At 54.4% G+C, this 17,276-nt stretch overlaps 2 protein-coding genes across 2 annotated transcripts; one reads left to right on the forward strand and one right to left on the reverse strand.

Moving 5' to 3' along the window:
• Positions 1 to 952: 952 nt before the first annotated feature.
• On the reverse strand, positions 953 to 7,285 carry MRPL9 (mitochondrial ribosomal protein L9). Its single transcript, XM_050930646.1, has 7 exons — positions 7,146 to 7,285; positions 6,575 to 6,734; positions 5,643 to 5,767; positions 4,480 to 4,530; positions 3,582 to 3,683; positions 2,794 to 2,877; positions 953 to 1,416 (listed from the first exon to the last, which is right to left on the reverse strand). Exons 1-7 carry the CDS (start codon positions 7,248 to 7,250, stop codon positions 1,306 to 1,308), a joined length of 738 nt encoding a protein of 245 aa, XP_050786603.1. The 5' UTR covers positions 7,251 to 7,285; the 3' UTR covers positions 953 to 1,305.
• A 3,460-nt stretch (positions 7,286 to 10,745) lies between these two features.
• On the forward strand, positions 10,746 to 15,961 carry OAZ3 (ornithine decarboxylase antizyme 3). Its single transcript, XM_050930642.1, is given in 7 exon segments — positions 10,746 to 11,050; positions 11,052 to 11,251; positions 12,207 to 12,267; positions 12,269 to 12,334; positions 13,547 to 13,722; positions 14,731 to 14,816; positions 15,733 to 15,961. Coding segments are annotated over 7 exon segments (783 nt in total). The 5' UTR covers positions 10,746 to 10,990; the 3' UTR covers positions 15,867 to 15,961.
• Positions 15,962 to 17,276: the final 1,315 nt, after the last annotated feature.

A 17,276-nucleotide genomic window follows, 5' to 3' on the forward strand; every position in this document is an offset into this window, starting at 1 on the left:
ACCCCCTCAGTAAGAGCAGGGAACCTTGAACAGAGGCAGGAGGGAGCACTGGTGGGCTCCAGCCAGCAATGAGGGCTCAGACTAGCCCAGCAAGGGGGCTACAGGGAATAGGGGAGAATGCCCTGGTGGGATCATGTTGCTTTGGATGGGTTTGCAATTGGCCCCTGGAAAGGGCTCAGCCCTGGCAGAGATGATGTCAAAAGCTGAAGATGGGGGTGTGGACCGGTAGAGGAAGCAGTCCCCACATGGACATTTCCTTCCCCTGCCCCTTTGATCAGGAACCAAACCAGCTGGGGTCCCCCAGTCACACTAGAGGCAGGGCATTGACGTCTCTGCCCACACTGCCCTGAGAGCAACTACCAGAAAGGGGCTTTGGCACAGAGGACCCTGACTCGGGCTACGCCCCAAGGACGGATTGGCAGGACTGAATCTCTGGTTACTCTGCTTCCAGCACTGTAGCTACTGCATTTCAGCACTGCTCCGCCACCGTGACAGTAGCTGACAAGGAACACCACAGTGGTTCTGCGGCTCTGGGGTATTAGCCCCATTCACCCATGAAGTAGCTGCAGGGGCTGAGGGGAAGGGTGCCTGGTGTGGGTGCGTCCCTCCCTCCTCCTGTTGGGATGCCCGGGGCAGGGAGGGTGGCGAAAGGGAGCTGGGATCTCCAGCCCAGCTGAGAGTCTCGTTTCTGCAATAAGGTAACTTCCTGTAGGGGACGCTCCACCTTCCATTTCCTCTCCCCCTGTCTGGCTGGACTGGACTCAGCACTACCGGGCATCAGGCTGCGCATCTCGGAACAGACCGTTTGGCGCTTTTCTACTGATCAGATGAGTCACTGGTGGCTGCTTCTCCCAGGGCTCTCCCCTCTGCTCCCCATAGGGCATTTGGCCTCCAGCTGCCCCACTTCTGAGGTGTTGTCTGACTGAACGCGCCAGCAGCAAGACACAGCCGATTCGCATTGCCAGGGGCTTGGACACAGGAGCCTTTTATTAGTAGCTGCGAGCGTTCTGGTGTCCTGCTTTGACTGGGAGCAACGTACAGCACGTTGGGTGCTTTCCTTGTCCTGTGCAGAGAGCCCCACCTGGGAGGGATGGAGGGTCCCTTCGTGGTTGCAGCGAGAACCTCCCCCAAACACCGATAAAGTTTAAATGAAGTTAGCTAACTGCTCCCAGCAGAGAGAGGCCAGCTGGGGCCTGGCTGCCCTTCTCAACTGGTAGGCCGAAGGGTCCAGGTTCCACAGCAGGGAGATTCCCCCAACAGTTCAACCTTCCGAGGAGAACGCCCCAGGACAGAGTGGAGGGGCCTTTACCCCTTCAATGCCGCCTGCTGGGCCAGCCAGTATTTGTAGCGCTTGGTCTTCGGCCTCATGAAGTTCACCACAGACATCGGCACCCTCACGGTGTCCAAGCCATTCACCTGCAACACACAAGCCCAGGACGGAGACACAGGTTAGGGCCCCAGACAATGAGCCGGCCCCGTGCTTCCAGGTTAACTGAAGGCAAAGGGCCAGAAAATGGCTGGGCCCCTGCGGATCCCTCCACAGCAGGTTGTTTCTGTTGGTCGCTGGCTAAGGGTTTCACAGGCAGGAAACCCTCCCTAGGCCTGAGGTGAGAGAGCACACGGGGCAGGTCCAGACGCAGGCTCACCAATGCCTCGCGGAGAGGGGAAGATGTTTAGAGTTGCTTCAAATCTAGCCGAATGAGCGATCTCACCTTTAAAACCCTTCATAGGCTTGCTACAGCTGACCTGACAAACTGCCTCCGACTCCCCCCTCACCCCCCATGTCTTCTGCTCCTGCACGGTGGGTAACAGGGCCTTCACCTCTGCCGCTCCCCTCTGAAATTGCCTGCATCCCTCCAGTTCCATTTCAAATCTCAGCCTCCAACATCAGCTCCTTTCTCCCTTGTCTCTCTCATCGATGGGCCATTCTGTTCCCTATTCTTTTGGGGTTACATCGTGTAGAGAAGATACTGGCAATTACAGGCCCGCAGCTTGCTGAGCTGCAGTAACCAACATGGAAACGTAGCACTTACGCACACACACATCGGGAATTCAATATAGCAAATTAAGCAGGAGGCGATGCAAATTGGTACAGCTGTAAATGACACCAATTCAGTTTTCGTCCTGCACATTTCAGAGCTGGCTCTCCTCCCCCAAGTGGGCAGGAAGGAAAAGAGATGAATAGAAATGCAGCAGGTGAAATTCTCTTCTGCCTTGGACCCTGTACTTTACAAAGCGCCTCCTGGGTAGGTGGGAGAGAGAGATCTTAAAAACCTGGCTCCTCTCTGCTGTGGGTATGCCGGCACTTCTCACAAGAGTAGGGGTTTGTCTGTGGCTTGGCCAAAGTTCTCCTGCCCCTTGCCTTGCAGAGGGGCTGTCTACCCAGCTGATACTCCGCCCCCCAAGAAGGGGTTGCGTTTTCGTGGGTATCTAGTTTATAAAGCACTCTGGAGTACGTCAGGTGGTGCAGATGTGGGATGCAGCAGTAACTTTGTGCCTGAGGATCTCAAAGCAGGCTCAGTGGGCAACAAAGCCACCTCTCCCACCCCCCGAAGAGGCTGACAAGTATTTTCCCTGTGTCACAGAGGGGGGAAACTGAGGCACTGAGCAGGGAAGTGACTTCCCCAAAGACACCAGCGAGCTGGTGGCCAGAGCTGAGATCAGAATTTGTGTCCTGATTCCCCTTTCACTGGCTCTAACACAATGAAGGGTGACAGGGAGGGTAGGGACTAGGAAGTTGGAGCTGTTTGTAGCTAAATGATCTGCCCCCTTTCCAAAGAAACGCGCACTTACCGTCACTTCACACCAGTATTCGCCCCATCTCGTGATGGGCTCATCAGGCAGCTTCACTGCATGCGGCATCACAAAGACATTAAGCTGAAAGAACCAGCACCATGACTTAGCCCTAGGATGCTCACTCCAACCCAACGCCAGCGGCTGTCCCTCTAGTCTAATCACAAACGGCGGCCTGTGGGCGTTCAACACTTAAACTAGGTGGAACAAGGCCGTCTGCCGCTATAAGGGCAGCAGGGGTCGGAGGCCAGCTAGTCCTGCGCGGCCCCTTTAATAACAGGCGTTTGGAGGTGGCTCACCAGCCCCAGCTGGGACCAGGGGACAGACTGATGTGATTGCCTGCTGGGGAGGGAAAAGGAACACTCTACTGCAGGCGGGGGAAGCCTGGAAACAGGAGGGCTGGACAGGGAGTATCTGCTGCGACAGATGCCCAAGTGTTGGTGAGCTGGGAGGCCTGGAGATGGCAGAGACCTGCAGGGAGTAGACAGGCTCCTTCAGATGCCCTCTGGCTTAACACTACGACAGGCTTGGCCTTGTAAATCCTAACCCCAGCCAAGAGCTGTCTAGCGAGAATGCAGAAGCCTTGGCCTCCCCCTAGATTTCTGGTCTATCCCGATTAACCCGTTATGATAACTTCACAAGTCTCCACTCGAGCCACTGAATCCCAACCTACAGCGAGCCAGCTCTGCTGTCTGGGACATTCTCAGCATTCCGGAGGCGGAGCTAAATTAGTCACCTCCCCCACCCTCAGTCCGCACGCAAGCTCCAATCACAGCCAGACCACGAACGTTTTTCAGGAAGTGGCGGGCGACGATCTCGTTGTTCAGCTCCCACTTCACGTTGTTCTTCATCCCCACCTCCAGACGGCAGCTCCTCAGGAACTGGATGGCCTAGGGAAGGGCAGGAGGATGACAGATGGGGAGCATGAGTGCAAGGAATCGCCAGGTCTCAGTTTAATTTCTAGCGAACAAGTGTCTGCATCACGAAGCCACTGCAGTAACAGAACCCAAGACTGCATGGCCCATGGAGAATGAACTCCCCACTGCAGGAGGGTCCCAGAAGGTCAGGATTAAGTCACGCTGGCAGGACGGGGGTGGAGTTTACCCAGTTGTCACCCACACTGCAAACATTCATGGAATGAGCAGCTCTTCACTGTCCAGTGTCATGAAGCCAGCACTGACTGAACGGCTTTGTTTGTTTGAAGAGCTAGCCCAGGGTAAAGATGTTTCAGTGTCACTGATGGAGAACAGGTCTGGTAAACTCTCTTGCCAAGATCACGTTAAGCGATGGGTACCACTGGTTGACTTAGCCTTCATTGTAACTCCGATTCAAAACCGGATGAACTTAGCTACCTCACTCTCCTTTTAGAAGGGATGATAGTATCAATCATTTAGAGAATGCCATAGGTATGGAATGGCAATTTAGATAAAACAAGCTCTATCCCCCTACAGGCTCACAGTCTATGTATTTTTCTTTGCTTTGTATTGGGGGAAAAAGCTATATGAACAAACATCCCCACATAGAAAGACACCATGCTAAGGGCATCACTAATCAGATCAGGTTCCCATTAACACGCCAGGAGTTTCAGGTTTGTTGGCTGGGATTCTCCCCACATTTCACTGGAATTGCACAGCTATTTCATGAACATTCATGTGTCTCTCCCCGCCACAACAACCTTTTACTCACCTTTTCACCACTCTGGGTTTGAAGTCTCTCCAGCTTCCCTTCCTCACGCAGCTATAAGAAATAAGATTGGGGGGGAAAGTGAGACGAACACAGAGTTAACAATGTCTCCCAGTTAATGTCTGCACAGTCCAGGATTTGGAGCTACTTTTGGAGCTCTCAATTCAAAATGCCTTAGTGTCAGCCATGTCCCCATTTTGGGTATTTAGGAATAAGACGTCTTAGGTGTGCTATAAAAGCGAGTCACAACTCATTAATTCCCATTTCACTAGCCAGCAAATCCAGCAATTGTCAAAAGCCCCAGTTCTCACCCTACTTTGCAACAAAGCTTTAATAGCAGGACTTTTTTTTGGCTTTGTATGGTAGATTTACTAGTGTATTCAATGTCACATCATTTAGACAGCACTTGTGAAGAAAGGACTTTTGGCAATGCAGAATCCTTGATTGTGAATTACAGCAATGCCTTGGAGCTCCGATCATGGACCAACAGCCTATTGTACTAGGGCTGAATTTGTTAAATTACCTGTTACTTTGCAATTCATAATTGGTCTCCTGGTCATTAGCAAGGTTACATTAACTGAAAGGCATTTTACGCACCATTCATTTTATAGGGGATACCAGAAACAATTGACTTTACTCAATAGTCTTTACAGAGTGTTCCCAAATACATCTTTAACATCGCTAGCAAGATTTTCTATTTCTAATGAAACAATCAGCAATTCAAATCCCAGTAATGTGTGCACATGCACACACACGCATGTGCACACACATAATTTCCTAAAAAAAAGTTTAATCAACTCATTTAAAAACAAAACAAAATTACTCTTGGTTTACAGTCTCCTGATTGCAAATCTCACATAGGATTTAAAAAAAAAAATAAAAATAAAAAAAAAAAAATCACAAAGCCCCAAGCGAGCAGCAGTTTCATTCTGAGGTTGCACTACCTGGATGTTTTGCTGAAGACATTAAACTTTCAGGGCCTGGTATATTTCCCCCAACAAAAATTACAGGTTAACTGCATGAGCCAAATCCTAGCTTTTGGGAGATTGCATGCTGCTCCCACTGAATCCAGTGAGAATCTCAAATTGCTCATGGCAGAATTCTGCACATTAGGACAGCAGAGAGCACATTGTGGGCTGGAAAGGCAATTCCCTCCTCCAACTCACCTTCATTTCCTCCTCAAACATTTTTTTGTTCTCTGGAGAGGCATAAACTGCGAGTCCCTCGAGGAGGAGCTTGTTACGAGCCAGAGATTTCTTCACTGAGACAATATCACCACGGCTTCCCAAATCTGTGAATCAGAGACACAGGGCACAACATGACATCTCTGGCAAACCCAGCACACAGATCATTAGAGAGCTTTTATAGTTACACAGCACATTCCTCTTGAGAAGGATGCCAGAGCACTTCGAACACAGGAAAAGGAACTGGCATTTCAAAGAGAGTTTGGAAAACGGCCTAAAAGCAGAAATGTTTTGACAGAGGCGTGAGAGATGACTGAACGCTATATGGGGACTATCAGCTGCTTCACTATACCATTCTTCATATTCAGAACATATGAGCATGTATGTGTGTACACACTCATAAGTGGAGTTAGGTTATTATGGTGAAGGAAAAGCTCTGAACAAGAATATCTAAAAATAACTAATAGCATTTAAAAATAAAACCAAAGGACACTAAGTTGAGTGGTTGCTCTTGTGTACGGGTTAAAGCAGAGGACGGGAAGTCAGAACTCCTGGGTCTGTGTCTGAGATCTGAGGGCAGGCCTTAGCACCAGCACAATAATAATTACTTCCATAATTCCTTCATTCCTAAACTCCAAAACCACTCTGTGTTTTAACAGGTAAAACCCCACATCCAACAATCCCTTCTGCTTTGTAGTGCAGTGATCTCTCCATTTTATTGCTAGGGACATAGAGGCAGAGCTGGCAACAGAACCCAGGAGTCCTGGTGCACTTCTCTGTTCCAACCATTAGATAACACTGAGCACATAACAGATCGGTGAAAATCAGGAAAGACATATGGACTCCTATGACAGATACCCAGCACCACCTCAGCTCTTCAGTATGGAAAGCAAATGCCTCCAGTGGAAACCTACTGTCCACGGACTGAGTGAGGATCACCTCCAGCTCCCCCGTGGGCTGGTTCTTGGTGTCTTCCACCAGCCTGTAGACGCGGTGCCTCCTGGGGTGTAGGCGAGGCGGGCGCCCTTCTTTGCTCAGCGGGACCTTCCACCAGCGCTCCACCACCACTGTGCCCTGCATGGAGACACTGATCAGCCCGGGCGGTGACCTCCCCTAAATACCTGCCCCGGGGCTGGGAAAGACCAGCCCTGAGAGACCAGCCCAAGGCGTGATTCGCCCACCTCCCCCCACCCTAACCAGCCTCAACGGTTAAACTCCCACACCAGCCCCCCTAGAGAGAGATGAGGTCAGGGTGTGACCCCCCCCCCACATCCCCCCGCCCCCAAGGGACTAACTCAAGGCGTAACCCCCCGAGACCAGCCTGAGGCGTGACTCCCCCGCCTCCCACAGACCAGCCCGGGGCGTGACACCCCCCCGCCCCGACCAGCCTCAGGGGCTGAACTCCCACCCCAGCCCCCCAGGGAGAGCCGAGCCCCGGGTGTGACCCCCCCACATCCCCCCGCCCCCACGGGCGCGACCCCTCACCCGGCTGAGCGACAGGCCCAGCCCCCGGCTCTGCGCCCCCGGCTGCTCCCCCGCGAGCCCCCGCAGCACGAGGCCGCGGCCCCACCCCGCGCCCAGCCTCAGCATCCTCCGCCGCGGCCGCCTGCGACCGCCCAGGCGAAGGGCCCGGGACGCGCCGGCCCAGAGGAAGGACCCCGAGCCGGGGCTGCCCGCAGCGCGCCTGACGCGCCCGCTCCCCCGCAGCGCCTCGGTTCCGCCTTATAGACCGAGTCCTGCTGCCCCCCAGCACGCCCCGAGAGACCCCGCCCCCACTGAACCTCCCCACCAGCCCCCCACCGGGACCCCCTCCCCCACTGAACCTCCCCACCAGCCCCCCCACCGAGACCCCCTCCCCCACTGAACCCTCACCCACCAGCCCCCCACCGGGACCCCCTCCCCCACTGAACCTCCCCACCAGCCCCCCCCGGGACCCCCTCCCCCACTGAGCCCCCACCCACCGAGACCCCCTCCGGGACCCCCTCCCCCACTGAACCCTCACCCACCAGCCCCCCACCGGGACCCCCTCCCCCACTGAACCTCCCCACCAGCCCCCCCGGGACCCCCTCCCCCACTGAACCTCCCCACCAGCCCCCCCACCGAGACCCCCTCCCCCACTGAACCCTCACCCACCAGCCCCCCACCGGGACCCCCTCCCCCACTGAACCTCCCCACCAGCCCCCCCGGGACCCCCTCCCCCACTGAGCCCCCACCCACCGGGACCCCCTCCCCCACTGAACCCCCACTCACCAGCCCCCCACCGGGACCCCCTCCCCCACTGAACCTCCCCACCAGCCCCCCCACCGAGACCCCCTCCCCCACTGAGCCCCCACTCACCAGCCCCCCCACCGAGACCCCCTCCCCCACTGAACCTCCCCACCAGCCCCCCCACCGAGACCCCCTCCCCCACTGAACTCTCACCCACCAGCCCCCTCCGGGACCCCCTCCCCCACTGAACCCCCACTCACCAGCCCCCTCCGGGACCCCCTCCCCCACTGAACCCCCACTCACCAGCCCCCTCCGGGACCCCCTCCCCCACTGAACCCCCACTCACCAGCCCCCCACCGGGACCCCCTCCCCCACTGAACCCCCACCCACCGAGACCCCCTCCCCCACTGAACCCTCACCCACCAGCCCCCCCACCAGGACCCCCTCCCCCACTGAGCCCCCACCCACCGAGACCCCCTCCCCCACTGAACCTCCCCACCAGCCCCCCACCGGGACCCCCTCCCCCACTGAACTCTCACCCACCAGCCCCCCACGGGACCCCCTCCCCCACTGAAACCCCACTGGGACTCCTTCCCCCACTGAACCCCCACCCACCAGCCCCCCACGGGACCCCCACCCCCATTGAACCCCCACTCACCAGGACCCCCTCCCCCACTGAACCCTCACCCACCTGTCCTCCACCGAGACCCCCTCCTCCACTGAACCCCTGCACCTGCCTCCCCCACCTGCCCCTCCACCCCCATTGAACCCTTCCCCACCTGCCCCCCATGGGACCCCCTTCCCCACTGAACTCCCACCCACCAGGACCCCCTCCCCCATTGATCCCTCCCCCACCTGTCCCCCACCAGGACCCCCTCCCCCATTGAACCCTCACCCACCAGCCTCCCACCGGGACCCCCTTCCTCCATTGAACCCCCACCCACCTGTCTCCCGCCGGGACCCCCTCCCCCACCAAACTCCTCACCTACCAGCACTGGGACCCCCTCCCCCACTGAACCCCCACCTACCTATCCCCACCAAGACCCCCCTCCCCCATTGACCCCATTGAACCCCAACTTCCTTGCCCCTCTCAGGAATCCCCCTCCCCTCACGGTATCCCCACCCCATGTACACCAGGAACCGCCCATCCCCTAACCCTCACTGTACCCCCACGTCCCTGCTCCCCTCAGGGATCCCCTTTCCCCTCCTGTTGTACTCCCACCCCCTGTATACCAGGATCCTCCTAACCCTCACTGTACCCCCGCCTGCCTGCTCCCCTCAGGGATCCCGACCCCCTTCCTGCTATACCCGTCTGCCTACTCCCACTGGGACCCTCATCCTCCTAACACATTGTACCTCCACTTTCCTGCCCCCTAGGAACCTCCATCCCCTAACCCCGCACTGTAAACCACCTCCCTGCTCCCCCAGGGACCCCTTAACCCCCTACTGTACCCCCAGCTGCATGCCTCCAGGGAACCCCATCCTCCTAACCCACCACTATAACCACACTCCCCTGCCTCCCACAGGGACTCTCATCCCCTAATACCCCTATTCTACCCCTACTTTCCTGGCCTTATCCCCCAATTCCCATCTTAGCTAGAGACTCCCTCCCTGAAATCCCTGCTCCTCTAAGGGAACCCTTCCCCTGCTTGTCCCCTCAAGAACCTCTCCCCCCCCCACCACTGCCTTACTTCCTCTGGGTATCCTTGCTGCTCCCCCCAACTCTCTCCCAGTGCCCCTCAAGGACCCACCAACTCATTCTCAGGGATCCCCATGCTTTCCCCCCTTTGGGACCCACCCACTGTCAATGCTTTCTGCCCCCCAAAGCATCATTGGGGTTCCAAGCAATGGAAGGGTGCCCAGTATTCTGGGACAGTAGGTGTTGGGGGCAATTCCCAGGAGCCCCTGTGCCTATGGTCATGGGACTGACACCTAATTCCCAGGAGCCCTCGTGGCCATGGTCACAGAAATTCCCATGGGCCCTTTGCTCATGTCTGTGCCCCCTCCCTCCCCAATCACTCAACTGTGGCCACTTATTCTCAGGTGTCCCCATTTCCATGTTCAAAAGGGGGGGTCACCCCAGTTGCTAGAGGCCCCCTGGACAAATATATGAGTGCAATTGTATGATGGGGTTGCTTGTGGTGGTGGGGGAGGCAGGGCTCAGCAGATCTGGGGCTCACTTCCGATTTATCACCTATGTTTCTAGAGCTCATGCTTCAGGGTTTCAGCTGGCCACCAGCAGGGATCAGGAAGGGATTTGCTGCCCCCGTGTATTCTGAGGGTTGGTTGGGTTGTTTTAATCTCCTTCCGCTTAAGCTTCAGGGCTGGTCACGACTGGAGATAGGCTGTGCTCTGAGGGGACACCAAGCATCTCTCATAGGTGCCTGGCTGGCGCTTCTTGCTCACACGCTCAGGGCTTAACTGATCACCAGAGGTGGGGCTAGGAAGGAATTTGCCTCCCAGCTCAGATGGGCAGGGAGCTTGGCTGGAGTGGGGTAGGTTTTCGCCTTTCTCTGTGGTGTGGGATTATCACTTGCTGGGATGATCTGGGTATTTCTCACAGCATCAATTCCCTGCCATGGCACAGACCAGTGTAGGCTCTCGTGGACTGATAAACTTTGGTCTCATTTGGGGTGTTGGGTTTAGCGTGTGGGGCCTGTACGAGCTGGGTGGTCAGATTGGATGAGCTGGTCAGATTGGATGAGTTGGTGGTCCCATCTGGCCTCCAACTATCTGAGTCCTTGACTCCCCAAACCCGAGGGGATGTGCCCCGTTGGCATAGTGCTGCAGAGAAAAAAGGACCCACTCTAGGGCCTAGCAGGGTAGGGGCTACACGGAGACCCCACAGTGGGAGTCAGGGTTTAGAGATACCCCCCCAACCATCGTTTACATCAATATGGACCCTGCAGTTTGGGGGATTAAGAGGGAATGTGATGGAAGCCAGAGACTGAGGGACCCTGCCCCCCAACTACAGCTCTGTCCCCCTTAGATCAGGGTATTAGAAGGCCAGCCACACACTGGCAACATCTCACACTTATGCCCAGGAGAGGAATAACCTAGGTGTGGCCCTGGGGTGTGTGGCCTGGCTGGGCATGTCACAATGATGCCCTCCCCATGGGGGAATGTCACAATGGCTGGGTCATAAAGCACCTGGCTACTTGACCTGGGGCCCTGGGGCTCAGGGGCTCACTTTGCCACGGGTAGGCATTGCCTGAAGAAACGTCGCTGCTCCGGGACCACACCTATCTGTTTTCCCTTTCTTATACTGAGAGAGGGAGGAAACGGAACTACTTATACCCCATCCGCTCCCCCTTTGCGTATTACTATTACTGCTATCGCTATCGCCTCATCTACAGGAGAAGGATGATGCCTTCCCACGGGAGGTGAGTGGCTTTTTCCATCCCCTCTATCGAAGATTAACAGGGAACTGTCACTTTCCATCTGTTTGGCACTGGGGGGGGAGGTGGGGAAATCAAACCCAAAGGGACTTATGTTGGTAAAAATGTCTGGAAAGGGGAAAAGTCTCCATTTTCTAGAGCCGGGGGCCAGCCTGTAACTTGTTGATTGTTGTCTTTGGAGCTTTGAGAATGATCCATCCTTCAATAAACCAACAGGGGGGTGCCTGGGGCGTATATCTGCGCTCTTAAGGCCAAGATTTTACTGCACTATAAGCTCTGTGGGGCAGGGACTGGCTTTTGTTCTGTATTTGTCCCACAACTAGGTCCCGGTGCGTGACCACACCACAAATCAACCATTGGGTTTTCAAAAGCAACTGGTGGTTTTAGGAGCCCAACTTTAGACTCCTTAGAAATGCCTGGTTTTCAGAAGGAGGGGGGCTCAGCATCTTCTGAAATCAAATGTCTCTGTATATAGTTGAAGTGGGGAGGGTGAAATACCACCCCCCCACACACACACTATTCAGTAGTCACAGATTTTACTCTCAAGCTGGGAATCATTTACAGTATTTAGCATCAAAGTATCTTCTCCAGCTGCGTTGATTTGATTCCTCAGGGCATCTGGCTCTCCGAGGCAACACTAATCAGTCAAATGCCCTTTAAAGCAGGCCGCATGCTTGGTGCCAGAGTCTGATGCCTGTAACAATGTGGGTGGTAGCATCTGCCTACACGGCGGCTAATTACAGAGTAAAGGACTGTGGCATGATAAGGGATCAGGAGCTGAGGCATGTACAATGGATTTTCCCTCATAGGAGCAATTTGTTACAGACCAGGGATGAATCTTGGCCCCATTGAAATCAAGGCCAAAACTCCCCTTGACTTGCAAATGGGCCAGGATTTCATCACTGCTGTCCTTCTCTCTCTTGTTTTCTCATCCTCCAAGTATCACCATGACTGAGCGCGAGAGCCTGACCCTCAGACCTCGCTACTGCCTCCAATGTTCCTGAGTCCTTGGGAGGCGGCCCGGCCGGCAGAGGGGCTAACCAGGGTGAGCTGAAAGAGTTGTACAAGGTAGGAAATCTCTGGCCGCCTGGCCGAGTCCAGGGTGCATCCAGGGGATCGTTCCGTAGCTACTGATTGTGTCTAAGGAAATGAGAACATAAGAATGGCCATACTGGGTCAGACCAAAGGTCCATCCAGCCCAGTATCCTGTCCTCCGACAGTGGCCAATGCCAGGTGCCCCAGAGAGAGTGAACCTAACACGTAATGATCAAGTGATCTCTCTCCTGCCATCCAGCTCCACCCCCTGACAAACAGAGGCTAGGGACACCGTTCCTTACCCATCCTGGCTAATAGCCATTAATGGACTTAACCTCCATGAATTTATCTAGTTCTCTTTTAAACTCTGTTTAATAGTTATAGTCCTGGCCTTCACAACCTCCTCAGGCAAGGAGTTCCATAAATTGACTGTGCGCTGTGTGAAGAAGAACGTCCTTTTATTTGTTTTAAACCTACTGTCCATTAATTTTATTTGGTGGCCCCTAGTTCTTATATTATGGGAACAAGTAAATAACTTTTCCTTTTTCACACCACTCATGATTTTATATACCTCTATCATATCCCCGCTTAGTCTCCTCTTTTCCAAGCTGAAAACTCCTAGCCTCTTTAATCTCTCCTCATATGGGACCCTCTTCAAACCCCTAATCATTTTAGTTGTCCTTCTCTGAACCTTTTCTAATGCCAGTATATCTTTTCAGAGATGAGAAGACCACATCTGTATGCAGAATTCAAGATGTGGGCTTACCATGGATTTATAATAAGGGCAATAAGATATTTTCTGTCTTATTCTCTGACCCTTTTTGAATGATTCCTAACATCCTGTTTGCTTTTTTGACCGCTGCAGCACACTGCGTGGACATCTTCAGAGAAGGATTGGGGTGGCCAGTTCGTGCCTAGATAGGGTATTGGGCCCAGAGGAACTGGAGGGGCAGCAATCATTAACGTTTGCCCTTTGAACAAGAAACAGTGTCAGATTCTCAAAGTGGGAAGTAGTGCAGGGAGGAAGTTGCCTTGTGTGATGCTGGCTTCCTGCCTGTAAATCCCAGGGCTTCTCGGTTAGATCCTAGTCTAGGCTCCCCGGCATCTGGAGCAGATGGGAAGGGGTTCAGGCTGGGAGTTCCCATTCAGTAGGATCTGGGTCCCCTTGGCAGACCCCAGCATTAACAGGTGTTGGCTCTCAGCCAGTCAGCGCACCTGATAACGGGCTTCGCTGCTTCCTTTCAGGCTGGGAACCTGACAGTGTTTGCTGGCGACCTTCTGCTCCCCGGTCTCCCTGTCCAGCTGGACTTCCATTTCCAACTCGGTCCCCGCGGCTCCACTCACTGGCACGGACTCCTGGCCGACGGCAAGCTTTTCCTGGACACGCCCCGCGGCGTCCTGGATCAAAACAACCGCGAAAGGTAAGGAATTGGTCCTGCTTTGAGCAGGGGGTTGGACTAGATACCTCCTGAGGTCCCTTCCAACCCTGAGATTCTATGATTTCCCACCTCCTTTGTCTGGAGGCCATGGGAAAAAGCAGCCCCAGCCATCACCCTCCTGCTTTGGACTCTGTTTCCCCGAGACACTTGCGATCTAAAGTAAATCCAGTTCCATTTGCAAACCCACTGAAGAGCCTGAAAGCATTCAGAGCTGCCCTCCTGCAGCATAGAGACAGCCAAGCCCCGGGGCAGCGCAGGGTTCGCCCCTCTGGTGCATGCTGCTGGCTGGTCCTTTATTCCATCTGTGGGTCATTTCTTTCTAAGCGCTGGGACGTTTAAGACATGGAGGATCCCAGGGCCTATGTCTTCTGAACCAAGTTATAATTATCCCTTGCCCGTCTTTCTGCAAATCACCCCCCACCACACACCTTGTAACATTAGGTGGCTGGCAGGAAAAAGGCAGCAGCTCCTGCCCCGCGGTGTCCAAGGTCATAGACAATTACTGCTGACCCTCCACGCCCATTGTGTGCTCACTGGGACTGTGCCTTCAATCTGACAAAGTCAGGGGAAGGGCTGGCTGCGTGACCCATGTAACTTTATGCAGCTCTTCTCAGCCATATCAGTTGTGCCAGCTTCTAAACGAGCCCCCCCACCCTTAAATTAATCCAACTCCTTGGTCCTCTTCACTCTTGGAAATGTCGTAGAGGCTTGAAACGCCCCTGATTGTCTCTTTCCAGCTGACCAAACTGGGTTTTATACAGCTGCTGCTTGTGGTTGTGATTTAATTCCCAAGGGCCACCAAATCACAGTACTACAGAACTAGACTGACCAATCCTGTATCAATCGAATCCATATCAAGGGGGTAGAATTTTCACAGCCTCCTCAACTCCCCCTGGATTTTAATGGGAGTTGAGCACCTCACACCTTTGAAACTTACCCCCCCGGGCTATCTCTCAGCTTGTTTGAACACAGGGGTGTGTTTCCTTCTAGCCTGACTGCGACGCTGGAATACGTGGAGGAACAGACCGCCCTGAACCTCGTGTTTGTGAACTTCCAGCCGGCTCGCAGCGATCGCAGTAAGGGGCCCTCCGGGCTGGCGGTTGGTAGGCGAACCCAGACACACACAGCGATCGCCTTCCACATACAGAGAGGTGCAAGTTGCTTGTGCCATGTTTTTGATACTTCATGTACAGTGAAAGAGTTTCCACTGGAATTTTTTTTTTCTTGCTAGCTTAGTGCAGTGGCTCTCAAAGTTTTTTTACTGGTGACTCTTTTTGCATAGCAAGCCTCTGAGTGTGACCTCCCCTTATAAATTAAAAACTTTTTTATATATTTAACACCATTATAAATGCTGGTAGCAAAGCAGGGTTTGTTTGGGGTGGAGGCTGACAGCTCACGACCCCCCATGAAATAACCTCACAATCCCTTGAGGGGTCCTGACCTCCAGTTTGAGAATCTGTGGCTTAGTGGCTTGTTAACGGGAGCAGAGGCTGCTCTCTGCCCAGCATACAGCCATTACTGGACAAGCTATTATTTACCCTGAATGTGGAACGCACAGAGACCAGCAGTCGGAGGAGTATTTCTCCTGACTTTTCTGTATGTAAGAACAGATGGTGCAGGTCCAGTGGGAACCCCACATTTTAAAACAAAGTACATGATTTTGCAGTTCTCTGTTATAATAGGGTATTTTGAGCCATGACTACAGTATCTGTAGGTAACAGAAGCTATTTAACTTTTGCAATTAAAAGACTGAGGCCCTGGTCTGACGTCAGATACGCAGCCAGGGCTTTTCAGTGGAAGTTAACTGCCCAACTTTATGCATTAGAACTACTTCATGTAGTGCCCCATCCTTCCTGCTCTCACCCCACTCTAATGTCAGTGTCTAGTTTCTCTAGAGGAACACGAGCATTGAAGTTAAGGGGCATGTGATCCCAAGTGGAGGTCAGAACAGCTGGTTTTAATAATGGCAACCCTTCCTCTTCTGTCCCACAGGAGACCTGTTGCGAGCATTCAGCTACTTGGGCTTTGAGGTTGTCAGACCAGATCATCCCGCGCTGCCACCCTGGCAGGATGTTATCTTCATGGTTTACCAGCTGGAGCGAGACTGCTGTCCGGAGCTGGAATGAGAGTTCCTGAAGCTGGGCATTCTGCAAAGACAGGATGGGATGGGTGGGGGGATGGCTTAGCTCCCACTTAACTTGGGCCTGGAAGTGGCAGGATCGGGCAGAGGCTTTGAGTTGACGAGTGTAATTGAGCATGTCCCCACTGAGCATCATTAAATGGGTGTGAAAGCACAGGCGTGGTGTCTGGTTGGAGGAAGGGCTTTAACACTCAGGGCAGAATGCACAGGGGGCAGGGAGGAAAGAGACTCAACCTTACAACTTCAACAGGTGTTCATGAGGCCCTGATCAACTGCCCCATGAGACACCTCGAGTCTGCCTTGGCAGGATCATTCCAGAGCTGAACAGAGTCCCACTGTGCAATCAGTGCTTGGCCTTGTGACCTGGACTGAGGCCCCAACTGATTTCACAGCGTGGGAGCTCCGAGCAATAGGAAGGGGAATGTTACCCCACTACCCCTTGCCTGAGGCACCCAAATCTCCATGCCCTTGTGCCACGCCCAGTTTAAAGCCCTAGCCTGGGTGACTTCTGCAGGACAGGCTGCCGGCAGACAGCTACTGGCTGGTTATAGCATCGTCCACCCAAGGCTCCTGCCGCTCGGAGATAGCTGCCAAGGGAAGCGAGGCCCTGTGTGTGGTGCCATTTCTCAGTCTGTCACGTGACAGCGTTAGAAAACCTGCACCTGCTCCATTCAAAAATTCCAGGGACCCTGCTAGACCCCAAGGGGCAAAGCCCCCGAGCTGGTTGAGAGACTGGAACAAGCCTCATTTCCTGGCTACAGGGGTGAGGGGATGAGCCCAGCGAGGGCCGGGGGAGGGGACTGGACTCGCTCTGGCGGAGCAGTGCGGGGGGAGGGAGTGATGGCAGGGATGGGGGTGGCAGGTCCCCCCCGCCGCCTTTCCCCCTCGAGCTGGGCACCTCCAGCCACCATCCCCCAAGGACCTCGATTTGCCCTTGGAGCCGACTATCCCAGAGCTTGACCCCCATGAACGGCAAAGTCCCTGGCCCACTAATTATGCATCATCAGCCCCATTCTACAGCACGGCGCAAATGGCACAAGGAGGAATCGGACTAACATGGTCTCTCAGAGTGATAGGTAATGTGGGCAACAGACCCCTGGCCGCCTGCAGCCCAGCTCTAAGCTCCCTCTTCCTCCCCCACGCGCCCCCAAGGACTTGGCTGACTCACAAGAAAAACTCTCAACAGAACTTTTATTTAATAAAGAAACCAATGGCTGAGGCACACAGCCCTCCCACACCTTGTTTGATCTCCCCGTGCCCACCCCTGTGAAACCACCAGCTCGCAGAAAATGCCCATCTTCACACCAGGGCAGCCTCTGCTGACGTGCACTGACAGACCTCCAAAGCCAGCTGGCTCGAGGCATAAAGCTTTGGCTAATTCCCACAGCCAGGAGCT

This window comes from Gopherus flavomarginatus, chromosome 20 (genome assembly GCF_025201925.1).
Source record: "Gopherus flavomarginatus isolate rGopFla2 chromosome 20, rGopFla2.mat.asm, whole genome shotgun sequence".
Classification (NCBI taxonomy): domain Eukaryota; kingdom Metazoa; phylum Chordata; order Testudines; family Testudinidae; genus Gopherus; species Gopherus flavomarginatus.

Coding starts and splice junctions, on each gene's coding strand:
- MRPL9 (XM_050930646.1), bottom strand. CDS start 7,250: ATGCTGAGGCTGGGCGCGGGGTGGGGCCGCGGCCTCGTGCTGCGGGGG. Junction 6,735..7,145: donor TGGGCCTGTCGCTCAGCCGG/GTGAGGGGTCGC, acceptor GTCTCCATGCAG/GGCACAGTGGTGGTGGAGCG. Junction 5,768..6,574: donor CCTCACTCAGTCCGTGGACA/GTAGGTTTCCAC, acceptor TCTGATTCACAG/ATTTGGGAAGCCGTGGTGAT.